The sequence below is a fragment of the Boleophthalmus pectinirostris genome, unplaced genomic scaffold, assembly GCF_026225935.1.
Source record: "Boleophthalmus pectinirostris isolate CB_2022bp ecotype Guang Dong unplaced genomic scaffold, ASM2622593v1 HiC_scaffold_16, whole genome shotgun sequence".
NCBI classification, from domain to species: domain Eukaryota; kingdom Metazoa; phylum Chordata; class Actinopteri; order Gobiiformes; family Gobiidae; genus Boleophthalmus; species Boleophthalmus pectinirostris.
The window spans coordinates 28,156,625-28,174,944 of record NW_026571095.1 but is presented as its reverse complement, the minus strand read 5'-3'; the positions used below and the strand labels follow the sequence as shown (position 1 = coordinate 28,174,944).

The 18,320-nt window shown below is 39.6% G+C and overlaps 1 protein-coding gene across 4 annotated transcripts in view; it reads left to right on the top strand.

Annotated features, from left to right (window-relative positions):
• Positions 1-18,320, top strand: part of zfyve9a (zinc finger, FYVE domain containing 9a) — a 62,181-nt gene that overhangs the window by 26,120 nt on the left and 17,741 nt on the right. The window contains exons 4-11 of one of the 4 annotated variants that reach the window (XM_055151636.1): positions 970-1,074; positions 5,082-6,304; positions 10,667-10,766; positions 11,553-11,732; positions 12,289-12,446; positions 13,354-13,462; positions 14,697-14,819; positions 14,913-15,068. In XM_055151636.1, coding sequence (XP_055007611.1) covers positions 1,005-1,074; positions 5,082-6,304; positions 10,667-10,766; positions 11,553-11,732; positions 12,289-12,446; positions 13,354-13,462; positions 14,697-14,819; positions 14,913-15,068 — 2,119 coding nt within the window. In that variant the 5' untranslated portion in view covers positions 970-1,004. Of the gene's footprint in view, positions 1-969; positions 1,075-5,081; positions 6,305-10,666; positions 10,767-11,552; positions 11,733-12,288; positions 12,447-13,353; positions 13,487-14,633; positions 14,820-14,912; positions 15,069-18,320 lie in introns of all 4 variants that reach the window. The other 3 variants (XM_055151634.1, XM_055151635.1, XM_055151633.1) reach the window with 3 other exon arrangements.

The window sequence follows — 18,320 nt, the reverse complement described above, 5'->3', positions numbered from 1 at the left end:
TCTCACTTCTGTTTGTGCAATTAACACAAAAACTTCTCATTGTAACAAGGGAAATGCTTCTGTGTATTTGTCTATGTATCTGTCTGTTTATCTTTTGCTCCTCGACTTCATCTATATGCATTCTATTTAGTATGAAGTAGTTTAGTAATAGTTTAAAGCCACAATTGAGACTAAACAGCCCCATTGTAACTATTATCCAAGACGTGGTGGTTTTCAGTCCAAAAACTTTTCAAATTTGGTTAAACATTGTAATAACTTATTGGTTTAGAAAGTTTACAGTTTATTTAAGAAGATTGTGAGTTCTTCTTGTGGTCATTAGTTGGCACATAGCTTATTAACCCCCTGCAACTTTTAAAGAAGCTATATTATGCTTGTGTTTGGTATATAGTTATAATCTGACAGTGTACATGCATCATTATTTTATAATTTGGACATTTTAAATTGAAATCTTGATCTAAACCGACTTGATAAAAGATACTAGTCTGCTGATTTACGCATTAGAAAACTGCAGTGTCTAATGTGTGCATTGTATTTATATCAATACACTAATTGTATTGATATAAATACAATGTCAGAGAGAGATGACATTTATGACGCTGCCATAAATGTCATCACAACAAAGAGTCATGCAGTTGTTGGCCCCTCCTATGGATAGTTGAAGGTTTTTTCCTTTGAAATTAAATTGGAGAAAATACAGAGCAGTGAGTGTATGCTGGTAGCGTTGAAAACCGGGGTTGATTTGTTAAAAGCTGTAAAAAGTTTATTTCCACTTTATTTATTTATTTAGAAATGCGTGAGAAATTTACTTTTGGAAACTTTTACTGTGCGGTCACTGTTGTGCAACATTGTGGACTCTGGACAAGTATTTAGAGTATTTCCTTCGGCAGATCTGAAGTGTGTCAAATCTGAATACGCCTGATGCTGTGTTCTGAAATGTGCGGTATTCAGTTTGTTCTTCCTGTTTTTTAGGGGCACCGCAGCGGCAGGGTGGAGCTTCCTGACTCATGGAGAATTACTTCCAGGCCGAAGCCTTCAACCTGGACAAGGTGCTGGACGAGTTTGAGCAAAATGAAGGTGAGAAAACTCTGCCTACACAAACTTACTTGATGTCTTCTGTCACCATATCCTGTTTTATACCATCCCACTACTTAACTTTTAGGAGAGTTAAAGGTATGCCCTGTGCATCACTTAATCCACTGAAACGAATTTGTTTACGAAGTACTTAAAAAAACATGTAAGTTTGTTAAAAGTATTGAAAATTAGATATTAATTGATACTAAAACTACCTAATTTGAGCAAGTTTTGATACTTAAAAAAAAAAAAGTCACATTCACTGGACCTTTCTTCTAAAGAAAGTCACATTCACAGGACAGAAATAAACCTTTTCTGGATAGATTTAGAATGATCTTGAGCTGTATCAGAACAAGTATAAGAGCACACAGACTAGACACAGATAGAATGAGGGAGAGATACTTTATTGATTCAGAAGGAAATTCAAGTTTTGCCGCATTTCTACTGTGTCTCAGTCAAAGGTCTCAGTGCAGTTTAACAGGAGGACTGGTCAGGCAGGGTCAGCAGATCCTGTGGAAGAGCCGAAAATGTCCTGCAGCATCACAGCAGTATCCAGGGGTACCAGGTGAACACAACAGGAAAGACCTCATTCTTACTCCGCTCTGTGGTTTCAGTCAGTGATGAAATGGTTATAGATAAAATAAGTGAAAAGGCCGAGAAGTCACTCAAACAACAAGCTACAAACATGTTCCAAAATGCATGCAGGGTGATCTGTGTATCATTCGTTCATTTGTTTTTCAATGTAAAACCAACAATAAATGAAAAAGCAACTGTTTTCTTCTTTATTTGTCTCTAAAACCAAAATTAAAAAACAGATAACAATTAGTTTTTTCAGTTTTTGATTTTGTGTTTAAATGAATAATGGAAAAAAGGATAACGGCCGTTTCCCAGTTCCGTAACTTAAACTGCGATGCCGGTCTTTTTTGCTGCATATGGACTGAACAGGGACTGGACCAGATCTGGGGCTGAGACCGGGGCTGAGACCGGGGCTGAGACCGGGGCTGAGACCGGGGCTGAGACCGGGGCTGAGACCGGGGCTGAGACCGGGGCTGAGACCGGGACTGAGACCGGGACTGAGACCGGGGACTGAGACCGGGACTGAGACCTGTTTAGTCCTGGTTTAGTTCGTATGTGACAGAAAAGTCCGGCATCGCAGTTTAAGTCACGGAAACAGGAAATGGTTGTTATTCGTTTTTTCCATTATTCATTTAAACACATAATTGAAAACTGAAAAAACGAATTGTTATCCGTATTTTCATTTTGTTTTTTGAGACAAATAATGAAGAAAATTGTTGTTTTTTTCATTTTCTTATTTTTGGTTTTATTTTGAAAAACAAATGAACGAGTGATACACAGATTCAGAGTTCCCACGGTCATGGAAATCCTGGAAAAGTCATGGAATTTTAGCATCTCTTTCACACAACGACAGCGTTCTGTTATGTTATCATTAGGCTATTATGATTATTTCCGAACGTCTGCGCCTTTTGTTTAAAAGAAACAATAATAAATGCACTGACAGTATAATGAATGTTAAAAAACTATAAAACCAAACCATAAAGTGAGTGGAAAGGATTAACATTTCATATTTAGCCCTAAAAGTCTAATCAATTCTACACATGTAGGTGCTGTAAAGTCATGGAAAATTCACTTTAGGTCATGAAAAAGTCATGGAGCAGTTTTGAAATTTTGTCAGTGAAAGAGTGGGAACCCTGTGCATGAGATTCTTTCAGTTCAGATTTCAGGCAAATTTTAATGCTTCTGGAGTTGTTTACAATGTGCAAAAAATATGTCGCCATTCTAGCCACAATTGCAGTACTTGTCACCATAATTTGTATGGTGTTGATTTGCAGTTCCATCAATAAAACATCTCCACACTGTACACAGCTTTCTAGTCTTTAAATAATCCATATCACCACGGTTCTCCTTGGACTTCTAGCATTCCCGTCTTCGCTGCCACAGTTTGATCGACAGCTCCCCAGAGTGGCTCAAGTGTGGCCCAATTTCTCACTGTGTCCCAGTCCATTCACGAGGCGCTAATTTCACACTCCACGCTAACCTCGTTCCTGCTCTCATCTGATTGTTCTTCTTAAATCACCTGGGAGCCCGCTTCACTGTGGCAGATCATTTAAAGCTTCCTGTCTCAAAGTAATGGGTCATGAACACTTTATGAATACTAATGGTTCAGGTGAAATACTCTTTACTTAAGTTAAAGGGCCCGCTGTTTTCTGAACGGAATAATGTTTTAATGTTCTTTCTTCATCACAAACATTCCTGGAGTTGTTTTGTTTTCTTTTGTTTCACACATATCACATAATTTAGGGCCTTTAAAGCAACACTGTGTAGCTTTTATGGTGCACCTGATTGGAGATGTCAATACTTTGCCTGAAATATTTCATAGTAAAGCATAAAACATGACTGCCTTTCCTTCATTCAGGCGTTTTATTGGTAAAAACGAAAACCCTCTTCTCAATGTGAGCGGGGTCCTCTCGTAGATCTGACCTGTAACTTGGGCTGGTGGGCATCTCTATGGAGACAGAGAAGTTTAATGCCATAATGTGGAATACTTGCGGACAAAGCAATAACATCTCCATGGAGGAAAACAAGTGGCAGGCCCTCAAACAGAGAAGTTATATGCACCAGCACTTTTTAATCTCAGAGTTTATTCCTAAATATTTAAAAACATCAGACAGCAGTATGTTATTAGGTTCCTTTGTCAGATAAAAAAATAACCTAATAATCTAAGAATTTGGTCTGAAAAAAAGAACCTAATAACATAAATTAGTGGAAGACCAAATGAACCTCGTTAGACTATCAGACAGCAGTAGTTCTTGGAGACCTTTTCCACCTCTTCTGATGAGAACACTTAAATTTACCCACTTTGTCTACTACAGCAGGGCATCTGGCATAAATGTTTACTAAATCACCATACAATTGTCTTAATTTCCTCTGCCCCCCACTGGGAGCAATTTATTTAATTGCTGCCCCTTTTAAGTGTTTGTTTAAAATCCTGTCTGTTCACTGTAAATTGTATAGGAACCCTGCCACGCAAGATCAAGAAGTTTCCACTTTTCTGCAACTAGTGTCAGAATCAAAATAAAGTTTGAAGTTTTAGTATTATAAGGAATAGATTTATACCAATTCCAATTACACGATAATAAAAAAAGTACTTTTTAAGACAATAAAATGTGATTTTCAACATTAAATCATAGTTATGTCTTTTATATGTCCATGTCCATGTGGTCTTTATATCTGTGTAATCCCTCAGTGGTCCAGGTAGGTTTCATGGTCCATGGGCACATACTAGTCTTTGTGCTTTTAAACTTGTCTGATACAGCTTAAGATTATTCTAAAACTATTCAGGAAAGGTTCATTACTGTCCTGTGAATGTCACTTTCTGTAGAAGAAAGGTCCAGTGAATGTGACTTTTTTTAGTTAATTTCTGTCCTGTGAATATGTCTTTTTTTTTATCAATACCTGCTCAAATGTGTATCTAGTTTCGATGCTAGTTTTAATATCTGTTAATATCTGATTTTCGATACTGTCCTGAATAGGGATGTGCAAAAATATTGAAATATCCATATATCGTATAGTTTAATGTCATAATACAGTATCGATATCATGGGCTGCAGTATCGATATGTCACGTCATGAGTATTTTTAGGTATATTTTATTAAATTATTTTGCGTAAGAGCTACAATTGCGTTGACATTTTCACCGTTATTGATGAGTAAAATGGGTGTTTTTCATATTAACTTTGCAGAAACTCAATGGACTTAGGTCATGGATGTGATACTAAAAGTTCACTATCTGCAATCCAGAAGTTTCCATTACATTACAACTGCGCACAAACCACTTGATAATAATAAGAATGATAACTGTTTAAAAAAGCTCACAAATAAATTCATTACAATACAAAAAAGACATGCATATTATACCAAAATCTCTGTAGTTTGTGTAAAAATCAGTTGTGTCTATGTAAAATTATCCAACTTCTTTTCTCTCTCTTCCAGATGAAACAGACACTCCGATCCTCTCCGACGCCAAGTGGACTCAGATCCTGGCTCCGCCCCCTCACCTGCTCTCTCTAAACCCCGCCCTGGCCCACGCGGACCTGAGCCCGGGGGACAGTCCTCTTCCCTTTAAGACCCTCCCCCCGGACTTCACCCCCTCCACCACCACCACCACCCCGCCGTCCAGCCTCTCCCCGGGCGCCGATCCCAAACGCCACCCCAGCTCCGAGCATCCGTCCTGGAGTGAGGAGAGACCCGCGGACGTCCACAGCCCTCCGCTTCCGCAGCCCAATATCGGCAAACTGGTGGGGGCTGATGATTTGTCACCTCCTCCAGTGAATTCTTGCGAAAATGGGGGCTCACAAGATTGCGTTTCGTTACGGGACGGGCAACCTGCTGCTCCGGAACAACTGTCCTCAAGTCAAGAGGAGAGAAATGATTCAACACGTTTTAGTTTTGAAGTAGGAGCACAAAATGGCGACGTTGAGGACACTACAGAACAAGTTGAATCCAAACAAGATATTTTGAATGGAGAAGGTTGCAGTGAATCGGATAGCGTTGACGCAGAAAAGGAGATTAAAGCGAGTTCAGATGAGGAAGCAAAGGAAGAATCACACGTCACGAATGTTTGCAATGGTCCGGTTGAAGACGCTTCGTCCCAAAGTCAAGGAACGGAGGAGGAAGAAGCAGCTGCGTCCATTTGCGTATCATCCAAAGAAGATTCGGTGACGGAAGAGAAGGAGATGGAGGAGAGCAAACAAGAAATCCAAGATGGGGGCGCGACGTCTGGCAGCGCCCAAACGAAACTGAACAACGGGCGACTGCAGCCGGTCAGCATTCCGTACGGAGGAGCACGTCCCAAGCAACCGGTCAACCTCAAACTGCAAATCCCTCAACCTTTATCGAATCATGTCCAAAATCAACTCGGGCCGTCAGCGGTGAACAGTAAAAACAAAAATCTAGAAAGTCAAAATCGAAAAAGCGCAGAGTTGACGGAGGATACGAGTACGCTAAACGGGGATGCGATTTCTAACTCCACACCGCAGCCCGAGAGTCCTGATAATGATGTCCAGGCCGGTCAGCAGGGGGCGCTGTGCAGGAAGATCTCACTGGGAGAGGTGGCCCCGGTCTGGGTGCCCGATTCGCAGGCTCCCGTGTGTATGAAGTGTGACGTCAAGTTCACCTTCACCAAGAGGAGGCACCACTGCAGAGCCTGTGGCAAGGTCAGTGCACAAGAGTCACAAAGAGTAGATAAAACTATAAACTTAGTGGGAGATGTTTTATGTTCAGAATCTGCTAATGTCACAGTACTAAAATTTCATTGTCCGTTTCGATAAAGGAATAGACGATGATAATAAAAAACAATAGAATCTTAGACAATAGAATCTTATTGAACACATTCAAGAATAGACCTTTTTCACAACGGCCGGAAGTGCCGCGATGTAGGGTAAACATCACTGACGTTAATGGTTTTCTGTGGCAAACTATCTGTGGAAATGTCTCGTGTATTTTCCACCAGCTTCATAAATCTGCCCCATCACCAAATCTTCATCCAACAAGGCCGACAAAGGACATATTCTGTCCATGAAGAATTTATCCACAATTATCAAGGTAAGAAAGACGAAAACTTAAAGGCGAACAATAACTAGCATTAGTGAACTACTCCAAAATGTAGATATTGGCATAGAGAGATTTGTGCATTTTGAATGCGAGACATCTATGCCAGGGGTGTTCAAACTTTTTTCATCAAGGGCCACATATCTAAACACAAATGAAGCAGAGGGCTGATTGAGGGCCGTAGACTGGTGCTCAGTACAGTGAATAATTGAAATATGTGCATGTTTAACTCTTTAGAATGAATAAAGACTGATGGCTCATTCCAAGATCCTTAAAATCACACACTAAATATTAAATATTAGCTTTATCAAGGTAGAGTTTTAAAAAAAAAAAGTTAATTTTTGATTGGGCCAATTTAACTGGAAGCCTGAGGGCCAAGAAAAATTTGCCTGGGGCCCACATTTGTCCCACGGGCCATAATTTGGACATGCCTGATCTATGCCAATATCTACATCATGAAATAAATTTTAAATTTTAATCATAGAATCAGTCTGACTTCACAAGTTACTTATGTTTTATTCATGACCATAACATTAGTTTTGCTCAGGAGTAGTTCACTAAATGCGTCATCGTTGTTCACCTTTAAGTTTTCGTCTTTTTTACCTTGATAGTTGTGGATAAATCCTTCATGGACAGAATATGTCCTTTGTCGACCTTGTTGGATGAAGATTTGGTGATGGGGCAGATTTACGAAGCTGGTAGAAAATACACGAGACATTTCCACAGATATTTTGCCACAGAAAACCATTAACATAAGTGACGTTTACCCTACATTGCGGCACTTCCGGTCGTTGTGAAAAATGTCTATAATTCTTTCTTTTACATTACCATGTGATGTCGTATCTATGTAATCCCTCAGTGGTCCATGTCTGTCTATTGGTCTATGTGCTCTTATAATTGTTCCATGGAATTAGAAAGTTAAAACCATATTATAAAAAACATAAAAACATTCTACATTGATATAGACGCTTTTTATACCATACTGTGAAATATTACAGCTGCAGGAACGACATTTCCATGGAAACAAGCAGGAGAAGGCCTCGCTCCAGGCAAAATAAGAGTCAGGTTTGTGGAGATGAAAAGCTCACTCAGAGTAAGAAAGCATGTTTTTTGATGCAATAAACACATTCGCATCCTTGGGGCTTTAATATTATCATGAATAGGGACTCAAGGTAGCTCACATAAAAGAAAAAGTAATATTTTATAATAATTTTCACACTCCTACTTTATATATATATATTTCATTTAGATGGATAGATAGATGGATGGATAGATATTCAGCAGCAACAATGATACATAATAACAATAATACATCAGTAATTCAGTTTATACAGCAGGACAGAGACAACAACTGATATTTTTGCATCCTCAACAAGTGCTAATCTGAAAATGTCTGAAAACAATCATTAAAAATGTTTATGCTTAATAAAAAAATCTCAGGATAAAGAACCAGTACAGAGTTAAAATATTCTGTTGGACGTGGAGCTGGTCCTGATTTGAACCTGGTGTATTCCTCTCCCCTCACATGAGCCCTGTCTCCTCTCCTCTCTGGGTTTTTCACTGAAGTCGCTGACAGCACCGATTTCTAGACTGTGGAGCTTCTTCTTTTCCCTGGGTGGTAAACAAACACTGTGGGGTCTGAGCCGACAGGAGCTGGCTCTGCAATACCACACCGAGTCTACACAGGATGAACTTATACAGCAGAGGCACTTCAACCCACTCAAATACTTGTATACCCGTAATACCGTGGAAAAGTGCTCCAACGCTTCTTGGATTAAGTTTTTTCTTATTAGCCACACTTTAGCATTAGTGTCCATGTCAAAATTCGCAATATTCATCTAAAACGCTCTAGAAAACTGATGTGCCCAATGAAAGCTGACGCCGCCGTAAACATTATCACAACAAAGACTCTCTATCTCCAGTGCATGGCTGTGAATCCTGCCAGTGAGCAGCAGATTTTTTTTTGTTTTTTTATTTGTACCAAAATAACTACATGACGTTGTGGAATTGTTGTGTATCATAGATTTTAAAAATACCATTGGAGAATGAAGTGAGTAGAGAGCAATGGGCATATGGGCGAAATCGTGCAGTGATCAGTACAGGTCTGCAAAAATATTGAAATATCTATATATCGTGTCGTTTAATGTGATGATACAGTATTGATATCGTGGGCTGCTGTATCGATATATCACCAACACAATTTTTTGGTATATTTTACTAAATTGTTTTGTTGCTTGTTTAGTGGAAGGAAACTCATTTATGCAACACATTTGACATTTTCATATTTTGATGATTAAAATGTTTGTGTTTTATATGAGCTATCCCCCCTCCTCCGGAGAGATCCCAAGGCGTTCCCAGGCCAGCCCAGAGACATAGTCCCTCCAGTGTGTTCTGGGTCTTGCCCATGCTTTGGACATGCCCAGAACACCTCTCGAGGGAGGCGTCCAGGAGGCATCCAGAGCAGATGCCCGAGCCACCTTAACTGGCTCTTCTCGATGTGAAGGAGCAGCGGCTCTACTCCGAGCTCCTCTTGCGTGACTGAGCTCCTCACCCTATCTCTTAGGGCGCGCCCAGCCACCCTGCGGAGGAAACTAATTTTGGCCGCTTGTATCCATGATCTCGTCCTTTCAGTCATTACCCAAACCTCATGACCATAGGTGAGGGCAGGAACGTAGACTGATGGTAAATCGAGAGCTTTGCCTTTCGGCTCAGCTCTCCTTTAACCAAAACAGTCTGATACAGCGACCACATCACTGCCAACGCTGCACCGATCCACCTGTCAATCTCACGCTCCATCCTCCCCTCACTCATGAACAAGACCCCGAGATACTTGAACTCCTCCACTTGAGGCCGTATTGAATCAATTTGAAATATATCGTTTCAAATCAAAAGTTCACTGCAGTGACATATGTATCGTATCGGAAACTTACTGATACCCGGTGACCGGCAATATGGCGTCTGGAAAATAAGTGATTAAAGATTACTTTAACCTCCACAAATCACTTCAAATGCAACTTTGGATGAATAAATGGAGAGGGGAAACTATAACATGGTTAAAAAGTCTAAAAAGTCAATTTTACAGAATATGTTTGCTTTAATCAAATGTCTTTCATAATTTTAACCTGGACGTCCCTTTTGTTTGGTTTGTTTTTCTGGGCCTGGACTGTAGAGTAATTTACTTATCTTAGACTAATTTGAGTAAACATTTAGCAGACATAAATGCAAATAGCCTTTTCGGTTGTAAAATGCCAGCTAATGAAGCGCGCTAATGAATTGCATCCTCCATTCTCTGTGTAATCGTCTCAATACAAACGTTAGTGATAATTACGTGTAATGGGCCTCCGCTAATCCATCGACCGCTAAGCTAACGGCACAGGAAATCAATGCCCAGGAAATGCTACATTAATCACGACTTCAACCTTTACAGACTCGCACACAGCCAACGCAGAATGGTCTAGAAAAAGAATGTAATTGTGGTGACATTGAATTGTATTGTATAGAGGTTTCATTCATGTCCTACAATTTGATTATGTCATAATTTCAGAAGGAGGACAAAGGCAGATTCACTGTTTTTGATAGAAATCTCCAAACTTATGATCCACAAATGTCGAAACGTATTATTATTTGTTTGAGATTGCCTCCACAAACTTGTCATATTAATGGTTCGGTCCTTTCAACTGACAACAATCACGTCTTTGGGGTTGAAAAATGGCAGCACTTTCTGAAGCTACTGTCAAAAGATAATTTCACTTTTATTTATTTATGGTGACAGACATGACGTTGAACTTTGCACCAGTTTTTGTGTCAAGTGGAAAGGTCTGGTAACTTCAGAGACACGAACCATAAACCAGGTCAACAAATCACTGCAAATTACACGACTGAATTCTGACCTGTCCTCGAGCTCAGCGTTAAACTATCGGGACTGTACTTTGTTGTCAAGTGAACTCAACCTGTTGTCTTGTCTTTAGGTTTTCTGTGCGTCCTGCTGCAGTTTGAAGTGCAGACTCTTGTACATGGACAGAAAAGAGGCTCGTGTCTGTGTGACGTGTCATTCAACTCTGACGAGTGGTGAGTGGAGAAGAAATGTTTAAAATGCACTTTTTCTACATATTTGTGAATGACTTTCATACCTTCACACATACAATACTTTTCTTTTAGAATTTTAACACCTTAAATAACTTCTTTAATGTCTTTTTTTCCCCTTTTGAGTTGTTTTTCTTCAATGGTCACATATTGAAAAAGACCACCTAAGGGTCAATACTGAATCATTCAAAAAATTACCTGTTTTCTGAGGTTTCTAAGTGCCACCACAACTTAAAGGTCTAAGACTGAATTAATCTGGTATATCTCACATCAAAATGATTAGTTCTTTCATTTAATACTAGCAGTAAAAAGTTCTTCCCAGAATAATTTGGGCCATTACACCAGAAAGCCTGAGGACCAAGAAAAAAAAAAAAGCCTGGGGCACAAGGGCCATAGTTTGGACTAGTCAGGTTCGTCGGCCAGTTTCACTTTGTGGAAACCGTCTGACCTCGCAGCGTTAGGATTTGTTTACTCGATGGTAGGCAGGTACTTTTTTTATTTGGTCCTGAGCTAGTCACTGGAGTGAAATGAAATTGAGCAGAGGCACTAGGTGGCACCAGCCCTGAACACCCTTCAGCTAGAAAAATTGGAAATTGATTTTGACCTTCTTTAAATTGTTTATTGTTGATTTCAAAGAAAACATATCTGAGTAAAATTTCAACATTTATTTTTGCTAAGTTGTCATCATTCTGAAACCCATGGATATGAAACGAGTGCTAATTCATCTATGTATGCTCTTTATCTCATGTACCTCTCTTTTCTTTGCTCCAGCTCCGTCGTCGTGGGAGACTCAGGTGTGTCCCAGTAACCAGAGTCCAAACCCCAATAACCCGTCTGAGTACTGCTCCACAGTGCCCCCCCTGCAGCAGGCCCAGGCTTCAGGAGCGCTCAGCTCACCCCCTCCCACTGTCATGGTCCCTGTGGGGGTGCTCCAGCAGAACGCCAATGAAGGTACGGCAGTCCGGTGTTCACCTTCACTAAGTACAAAATCAATGTGTCAGGCTTTGGATGTTCTGCTCTGACAAATGTTTTCAGAATGTACCAAAAATCTTCACTAAATAAACAACTTTGATATATTTAAATTTATTAAAACTACCTTCACAATTGTTTTTAGTTGTAATTCAAGTAACAATTTATGCACTTTGTCATTCCATTCAGGTTTCTAAATAAATACGTTTATTACAGAAACAGCAGAAGTATTCTATAAGCAGCTCTTGAGTTTAAAATAAGTCCACTGTGTACTGTCTTCATTTAATTATAAAGTCTTTAGTGTGATGGCAAAACTCTGCTTTGTTCTCTGAGAGTTGTGAAAAACATTCAACTTAAATTCAGTGCGGGAAATTATTAGGATGCTTGAAATGCGTAAGTTGACCTGCAAACCATTTAAAATGACTCTTAAAAAAATTTCTGTTTTTCACATTTTAAGACCGTAAAAATCAGGTGTAGCCACATTAAAATATGTTTTTCTTACCGAATTTTCTGCTTTGTCTTTCATTGTTCCCTTCAGTGTCCCTGTCCCGTGAGCAGAGGAGAGTGTGGTTTGCAGATGGAGCCCTGACAAACGGAGAGGCTTCAGAATCTCCCAAACCCCTGTCATCGCACCAGCCGCCCTCACAGTCCAGAGCCATTTCAAACAAGACCCACTCCACTGCAGCCAGCTCCGAGGTAACAAGAAGAATAGTTAGAAGTGTGGGACTAAACACTTTTACTTCGATCAAAACCACATTTCACATTGAGCTGCTGAACCGGGCAGTTGATTTAGTGTTTAGTTCCACCATTTATAACTAAAATAATTGGCCTCTAGTCAAACTGAGTCCAAATCAAAACCAGACTAAACTATGACCATAACAAAGAAAAACCGCCTTGAGAAGATCACGACAGAAATGAAACTTCTACGATGTATTGTGGGGCCCTCAACTCCTGCACTTACGTTATGTCATTAAGTGTTGACTCATTTGGCACAAAGCTTCTCCTGTGGGAAAAGTCCAGACTTGGAGACCAGCGGAAAACCTGATCAGAAGAATAACCATGCTTTTGCTTAACTAGAATTATCCCAAGAGCAAGAATTTCACTGTAGGACTCATTTAGAATTTGGTTCACAAATATCAGGACGAGCCAAAATATACGACTTCGGGCTGTTTATGCTCAGTGAACTAATGTTTTTCTAAACGCATTACAATTTTATACAGACATGCAAGACGGAGACTGAAGAATATTCCACCTGCTTTGTCTCCGTGGAGATGTTATTGCTTTTCTTGTAATGTTCCATAGTGTTACACTAAGCTTATCTGACATGCTTTTTTACAATTCCAGGTCTTTTATCGCACCAGAAACATTCATTTTAAGTGTGAGCAGGGTTCGATTCTCCGCAGATCTGACCTATAACTTAACTTAAAAGCAACACTGTGGATGCAACATTTGAGCCAAAGCAATGCCTAATTTATAAGAGATTTAATAAAGTGTAACCCAAGATCTGTGTACCATGTGATTTAAAATTGAATAAAGATTGTTAAATAAAGGATAAATGAATTAAACCATGCTCTTGGGTAAACTCTCCTGTTCTCCTCCATAGGCGTTGCAGTCTGGAGCGCCCCCTGTGGGCAGTCCTGTGGGCAGTGCGGTCAGTCTGATCCCAGAGGACGGACTTCCTCCCATCCTCATCTCCACTGGAGTCAAAGGAGGTACGGGAGGCCCCCTCACCTCAGGTGCTTCACTCATCCTCCATCCACCGCCTCTCTGTGCTCTGCCTCTGTGTCTGTATGTGTGTGTGTGTGTGTGTGTGTGTCTGTGTCTGTGTCTGTGTCTGTGTCTGTGTCTGTGTCTGTGTCTGTGTGTGTGTCTGTGTCTGTGTCTGCCTCTGTGTCTGTGTGTGTGTGTGTGTCTGTGTGTGTGTCTGTGTGTGTGTCTGTGTGTGTGTGTGTGTGTGTCTGTGTGCATGCGTGGGTATCTGTCTCTGCTTTGTGTGCGTGTGTGTGTGTATCTGCTCTGCCTTTGCGTGTATATTAGGCTTATGCGATATGGCAAAAAATGTATATGACCATTTTCTTAGATCATGATTTTGATTTGATCATGATTCATGTATCCTGTTTTTTTTTCATCCCGTTGCCTAAGAGGGTAAACAGTCATCTGCTTCTTGTGAATGTTCAGTCTGCTTTTTGATTGGTTAAATGCAGCTGTCTCTCTCTCTCTCAAAGTGTTACAGAGGTTACCCAGCAGAAGTGGGTTGGATAAAGTGTCTTTGTTTCGGCAGAAAGCTGCATTAATAGAGAAATAGTGAATCATGCGATTTTACCAAAATTGCAGATGGTCACAGGGATGAGATCACAATTTGTTTTTCATCACCATATCGCTCTAGTGTATGTGTGTCAGTGTTCTGCCTGTGTGTGTGTGTGTGTGTGTGTGTGTGTGTTTGTTATGCATGTGTCTATGCTGCTGTGGTCTGTGCATGTGATCTGATGTGATGTCTGTGGTTTCAGTGGCTTTATCACTGCTCATGTGTCATCACTGCACTCTTCGATGGGAAACATCAGGGTTCCCTCATGGCATAAAAACTGAAATTAAAAATATTAGGTTTCTTTTCTTCTTTATAAATTGTAAGGTCAACTGTTAACGTTGCCTACAGTTTTTTTGCAATGTTCTGTTATCCCACAAAGTTAATGTAACATAAACGATCATTTTATTTTTAACATCTGTCTAGTTTGTATATATACAGAGTATTATAAATGAATGGATTTTTGTCTCTTGACAAATAAAACTGTCAGGCAATAAATGTTACATTGATTTAAAAATGTGGGAACCCAGATTTTGTTTGTTCAGTTGTGGCATATTCTTCTCACTTGTCTCATCCTTTAGTTGGTGTCCTGTCCATATCTAACGTCCCTCTGCTCCATGGCGCCCCCTCTGTCCTCTCCTCAGATTACGCAGTAGAGGAGCGTCCATCTGAAGTGGTCCTAATGCAGCAGCTGGAGGAGGGCGGACCTGACCCTCTGGTGTTTGTGCTCAATGCAAACCTGCTCGCCATGGTCAAACTGGTCAACTGTGAGTCCACACAAGTGTTCTAATTCAAAATAATCAATGCATTTGTCTCATGTCCATGTGTAATACGATATGTGCCTTTTGCTTGCCTCTGTTATGTGAACCGTAAGTGCTGGTACCTGAGCACTAAGGGCATGCACGCTGTGGGACAGACCGAGGTGGTGATCCTGCTCCAGTGTCTCCCCGATGAGAAGACCCTCCCCAAAGACGTCTTCAGACACTTCGTCCAGCTCTACCAGGAGGCCCTCACCGGTGAGCAAACAACAATGAGGAGAAATGTGAAGTCGAGCGCTCAAAGATATTACAGACTGCTGAAATGATAGATTTACAATTAACAGAATGTGTTCTTTTCTCAAAACTTAATGTAGGCAGATCTGTTAAAGGGAATAGGGTCTCATTTCCTCGTGAGTCAGAGTGTTGGAGACGTGTGGAGACACTTTTTTAAATATTCCATCCAGTCCTTGTATTTGCAGAGGTCTCTGGTGCTAGACTAGTGCATGTCAATGGCCATAGTTATCCTGCCACTAAAAACAGTCTTACCCACTCCACAAAACACCCGAAGGAAATCTATTATTACACCAGACTGTCGATGTGAATGTCTGTGTTGATAGAATAATGTCTGAAATAAAACTAACCTTACATCGCATGAATCGTCGCATGTTGAGGGACTATTTTCTCATATATCAGTCCGCTGCTGTCAAGCTTTCTATCAGGAAGTACAACTCGCTGCTGCTGCTCAGACATAAATCCTTCAAATGCAAGGTTGGTTTTACTTCTAAAATGATTCTATTGACACAAATGTTCACATCGACAGTCTGGTGTAATAATCGATTTGCTTCGGGTGTTTTGTAGAGTGATTAAGACTGTTTTTAGTGGCAGGATAACTGTGGCTGTTGACATGCACTCTGCAAATACAAGGACTGGATGTAATATTTAAAAAAGTATCTTTATACGTCTCCAACACTCTGGCTCACTTGGAAATGAGTTCCTTTGTCCAAAATTCTGGACTGTCCCTTAAATTTTTGGCTTAATTCAACTTTTGTCTTTGGTAGAAGTAGTTCTAGTTTTGACTGTTTTCTCATGGACATGTCCAGCTTGTTTTTGTCCACAAAGATGTTATTGTTTTGCCTGGAATGTTCCCCAGCATGACATTAAACTTATCTATTTTGTTGGACACAAGCAGATGATGATGTTTGTTTTTGCAATACAAATTTAATAACGATGTGAAAAACATTAAGACAAAGAAGTAACATCTTTGGCTTCACCAGTAAAGTTACAAAATGCACAGTTAGATCCTTTTTTTTTTTTTAAGTAGTGATGGTTGTTGTCATATTCAGTAAACTGAGTGTAGCAGTATTTAAGCCATCAAATCACTTGAAATCATATTACAAATGTACTCTCTCCCAAAAGCATTACCTCGTACCCCTCAAATCCTGTATTAGCTCTTCTCTCCAAACTCCATTTAAGCACCATTGTCACATCACATTAAACCTGATGATATTGTGTGACATTGAGGATTCTGCCTGTGGGCTGTTTGCGTTTTCACATTCACAGAGCAGCCAGTCAAGACGTTAAACATATGGAGTCACTCATTCTTTATTAAGCCCTGTCAGTCAGATGCTGTTGTAGCATTCTGGAGATACACGGCAAACATAGGCCTATTGTGCTCGGAGCCAAATTCACTGGGCACACTGTCGACTGTTGTGGTAACTTGATAATCTAGTGGTAACACAAGTCACCTACAGCTGTTGCGTACTCTTGGTTGTGTTTGAGTTTAGTCCCAGTTTTTACATGGTGTGTGTATCGATTAATATCTGATTTTCAATACTTTTGACAGCCCTATTCTGGTTTTCAGATTCTAAAATTTAATGTCGTACTTTTAGATGGGGGCACAGCCAGATTTTCCTATTAATTTTTCTTTCAGATATGCCTTTGCAAAGTACATTATAATTAAAAAAAACTTTGTCCCTGACTATTTCTATTAGTAATGAGGACCTAGAACTCACTGTATTACAACAGAAAATTTGCATATTACCAGAAAATGGATTTTTGTCAGCTTTTAAATTAAGGCTGTGCAATTAATTGAATTTTGATCACGATTTCAATTTGTGTATCAAATGATTTCCAAGCTCACGTAATCGAGTTGAAATTATTTAAAGATTAACAAAGTTTATTTCGGAATATTTTTTATATAAATAAGTGTATTTATTTTATTTTTTAAATATAGAGATTGTCGAATAGCTGGATATATAGTTTAATTTGGATAGATTTATGTTTTTCTCTTCCTTATTTTATGTTCAAAGTATATTTTATACATCGCAAAACTGCTCTAAGGTACAGATTTGTAGCCTATATTTATTTTCAATTTGAAAGTTTTGTGTAAATTATCAATAAAGTGTTTTTTTCAGAGGGAGAAATGTTGAATAAATGCACCGTGTAACAAAAAAATAATCGTTTGCATAATTGTGATTTCAGTATTGACCAAAATAATCGTGATAATGATTTTTTCCATAATCAAGCAACCCTAATTTAAATACTATGTTGTTGCCTCAAAAAAGCTACCCAAAGTTGTGTTTTGTTTCATTCAGACATGCTTGAGTAGCTCTATTAGTCTCAATCATCTAAGTGATCCAAGTGAAGGTGTATGGAGTTTAAAAACACAATGGAGCACTTTCTGTATTACCATTAGTGTGTGACTCGGGATGAATTTTTATGTCCGAGCCCTGCCCGGGTCCGACAGAGCAGTGATCAAATTTGACCCAAGCCCGACAGACATTAAGATATCTGTGTCCCAACCCGACCGAACCCGACACAATTAAAATCACACCATTTTCATAAACCAACTGACCCACGTAGGATATTATTTGTGTGGCCTCTAACTGACACAGAGACACAAAATACAAACTCAGGACATAGCGAAATTAATGAGAAGACTTCATTACTCACCTCTCGTAAAGTGGTAAATTAAAGTGCATCATCTCATCCACATTATCCATAGAAATTGTCCTTCGCAAATAATGACACCCAGTCCACAAAACCACGCTGTTAATCCAGTTTGAGGCGTTATTTAAAAGTAAAAAGGCGAAAGTAGTTCCTCACGTGTCGAGGTGAAGCTGCAGATTATCGATAGTGACTCTACTTCCTGTGGACTTTATCACCGATCTTTTATGCTTTAAAAATCACGTATCTGAAGTTTTATACCACATTTCACAAATAATAACAACACAGTTTGACTTGTATCTAATCTAGAAGTGCAGTGCTGTGATGCTTTGAACACTTAAGAATCTCAAAGCGAGTGGTTTTATTGTAGACAGCTGACGTGCTGATGTGTCTGACCCCGACCTGAGCCGTACGTAAGTTTTAAATATTTGTCCAAACCCGTTCCGTCAGATTTTGGTTGGGTTTCTATGCTCTAATTACCATATGAAATCACATGTTGGAACAGAGTGTTTTCTGTTTGAGAGAAGAACTCATTATGCAGGGTTTTTGTGGATTAAACATGTG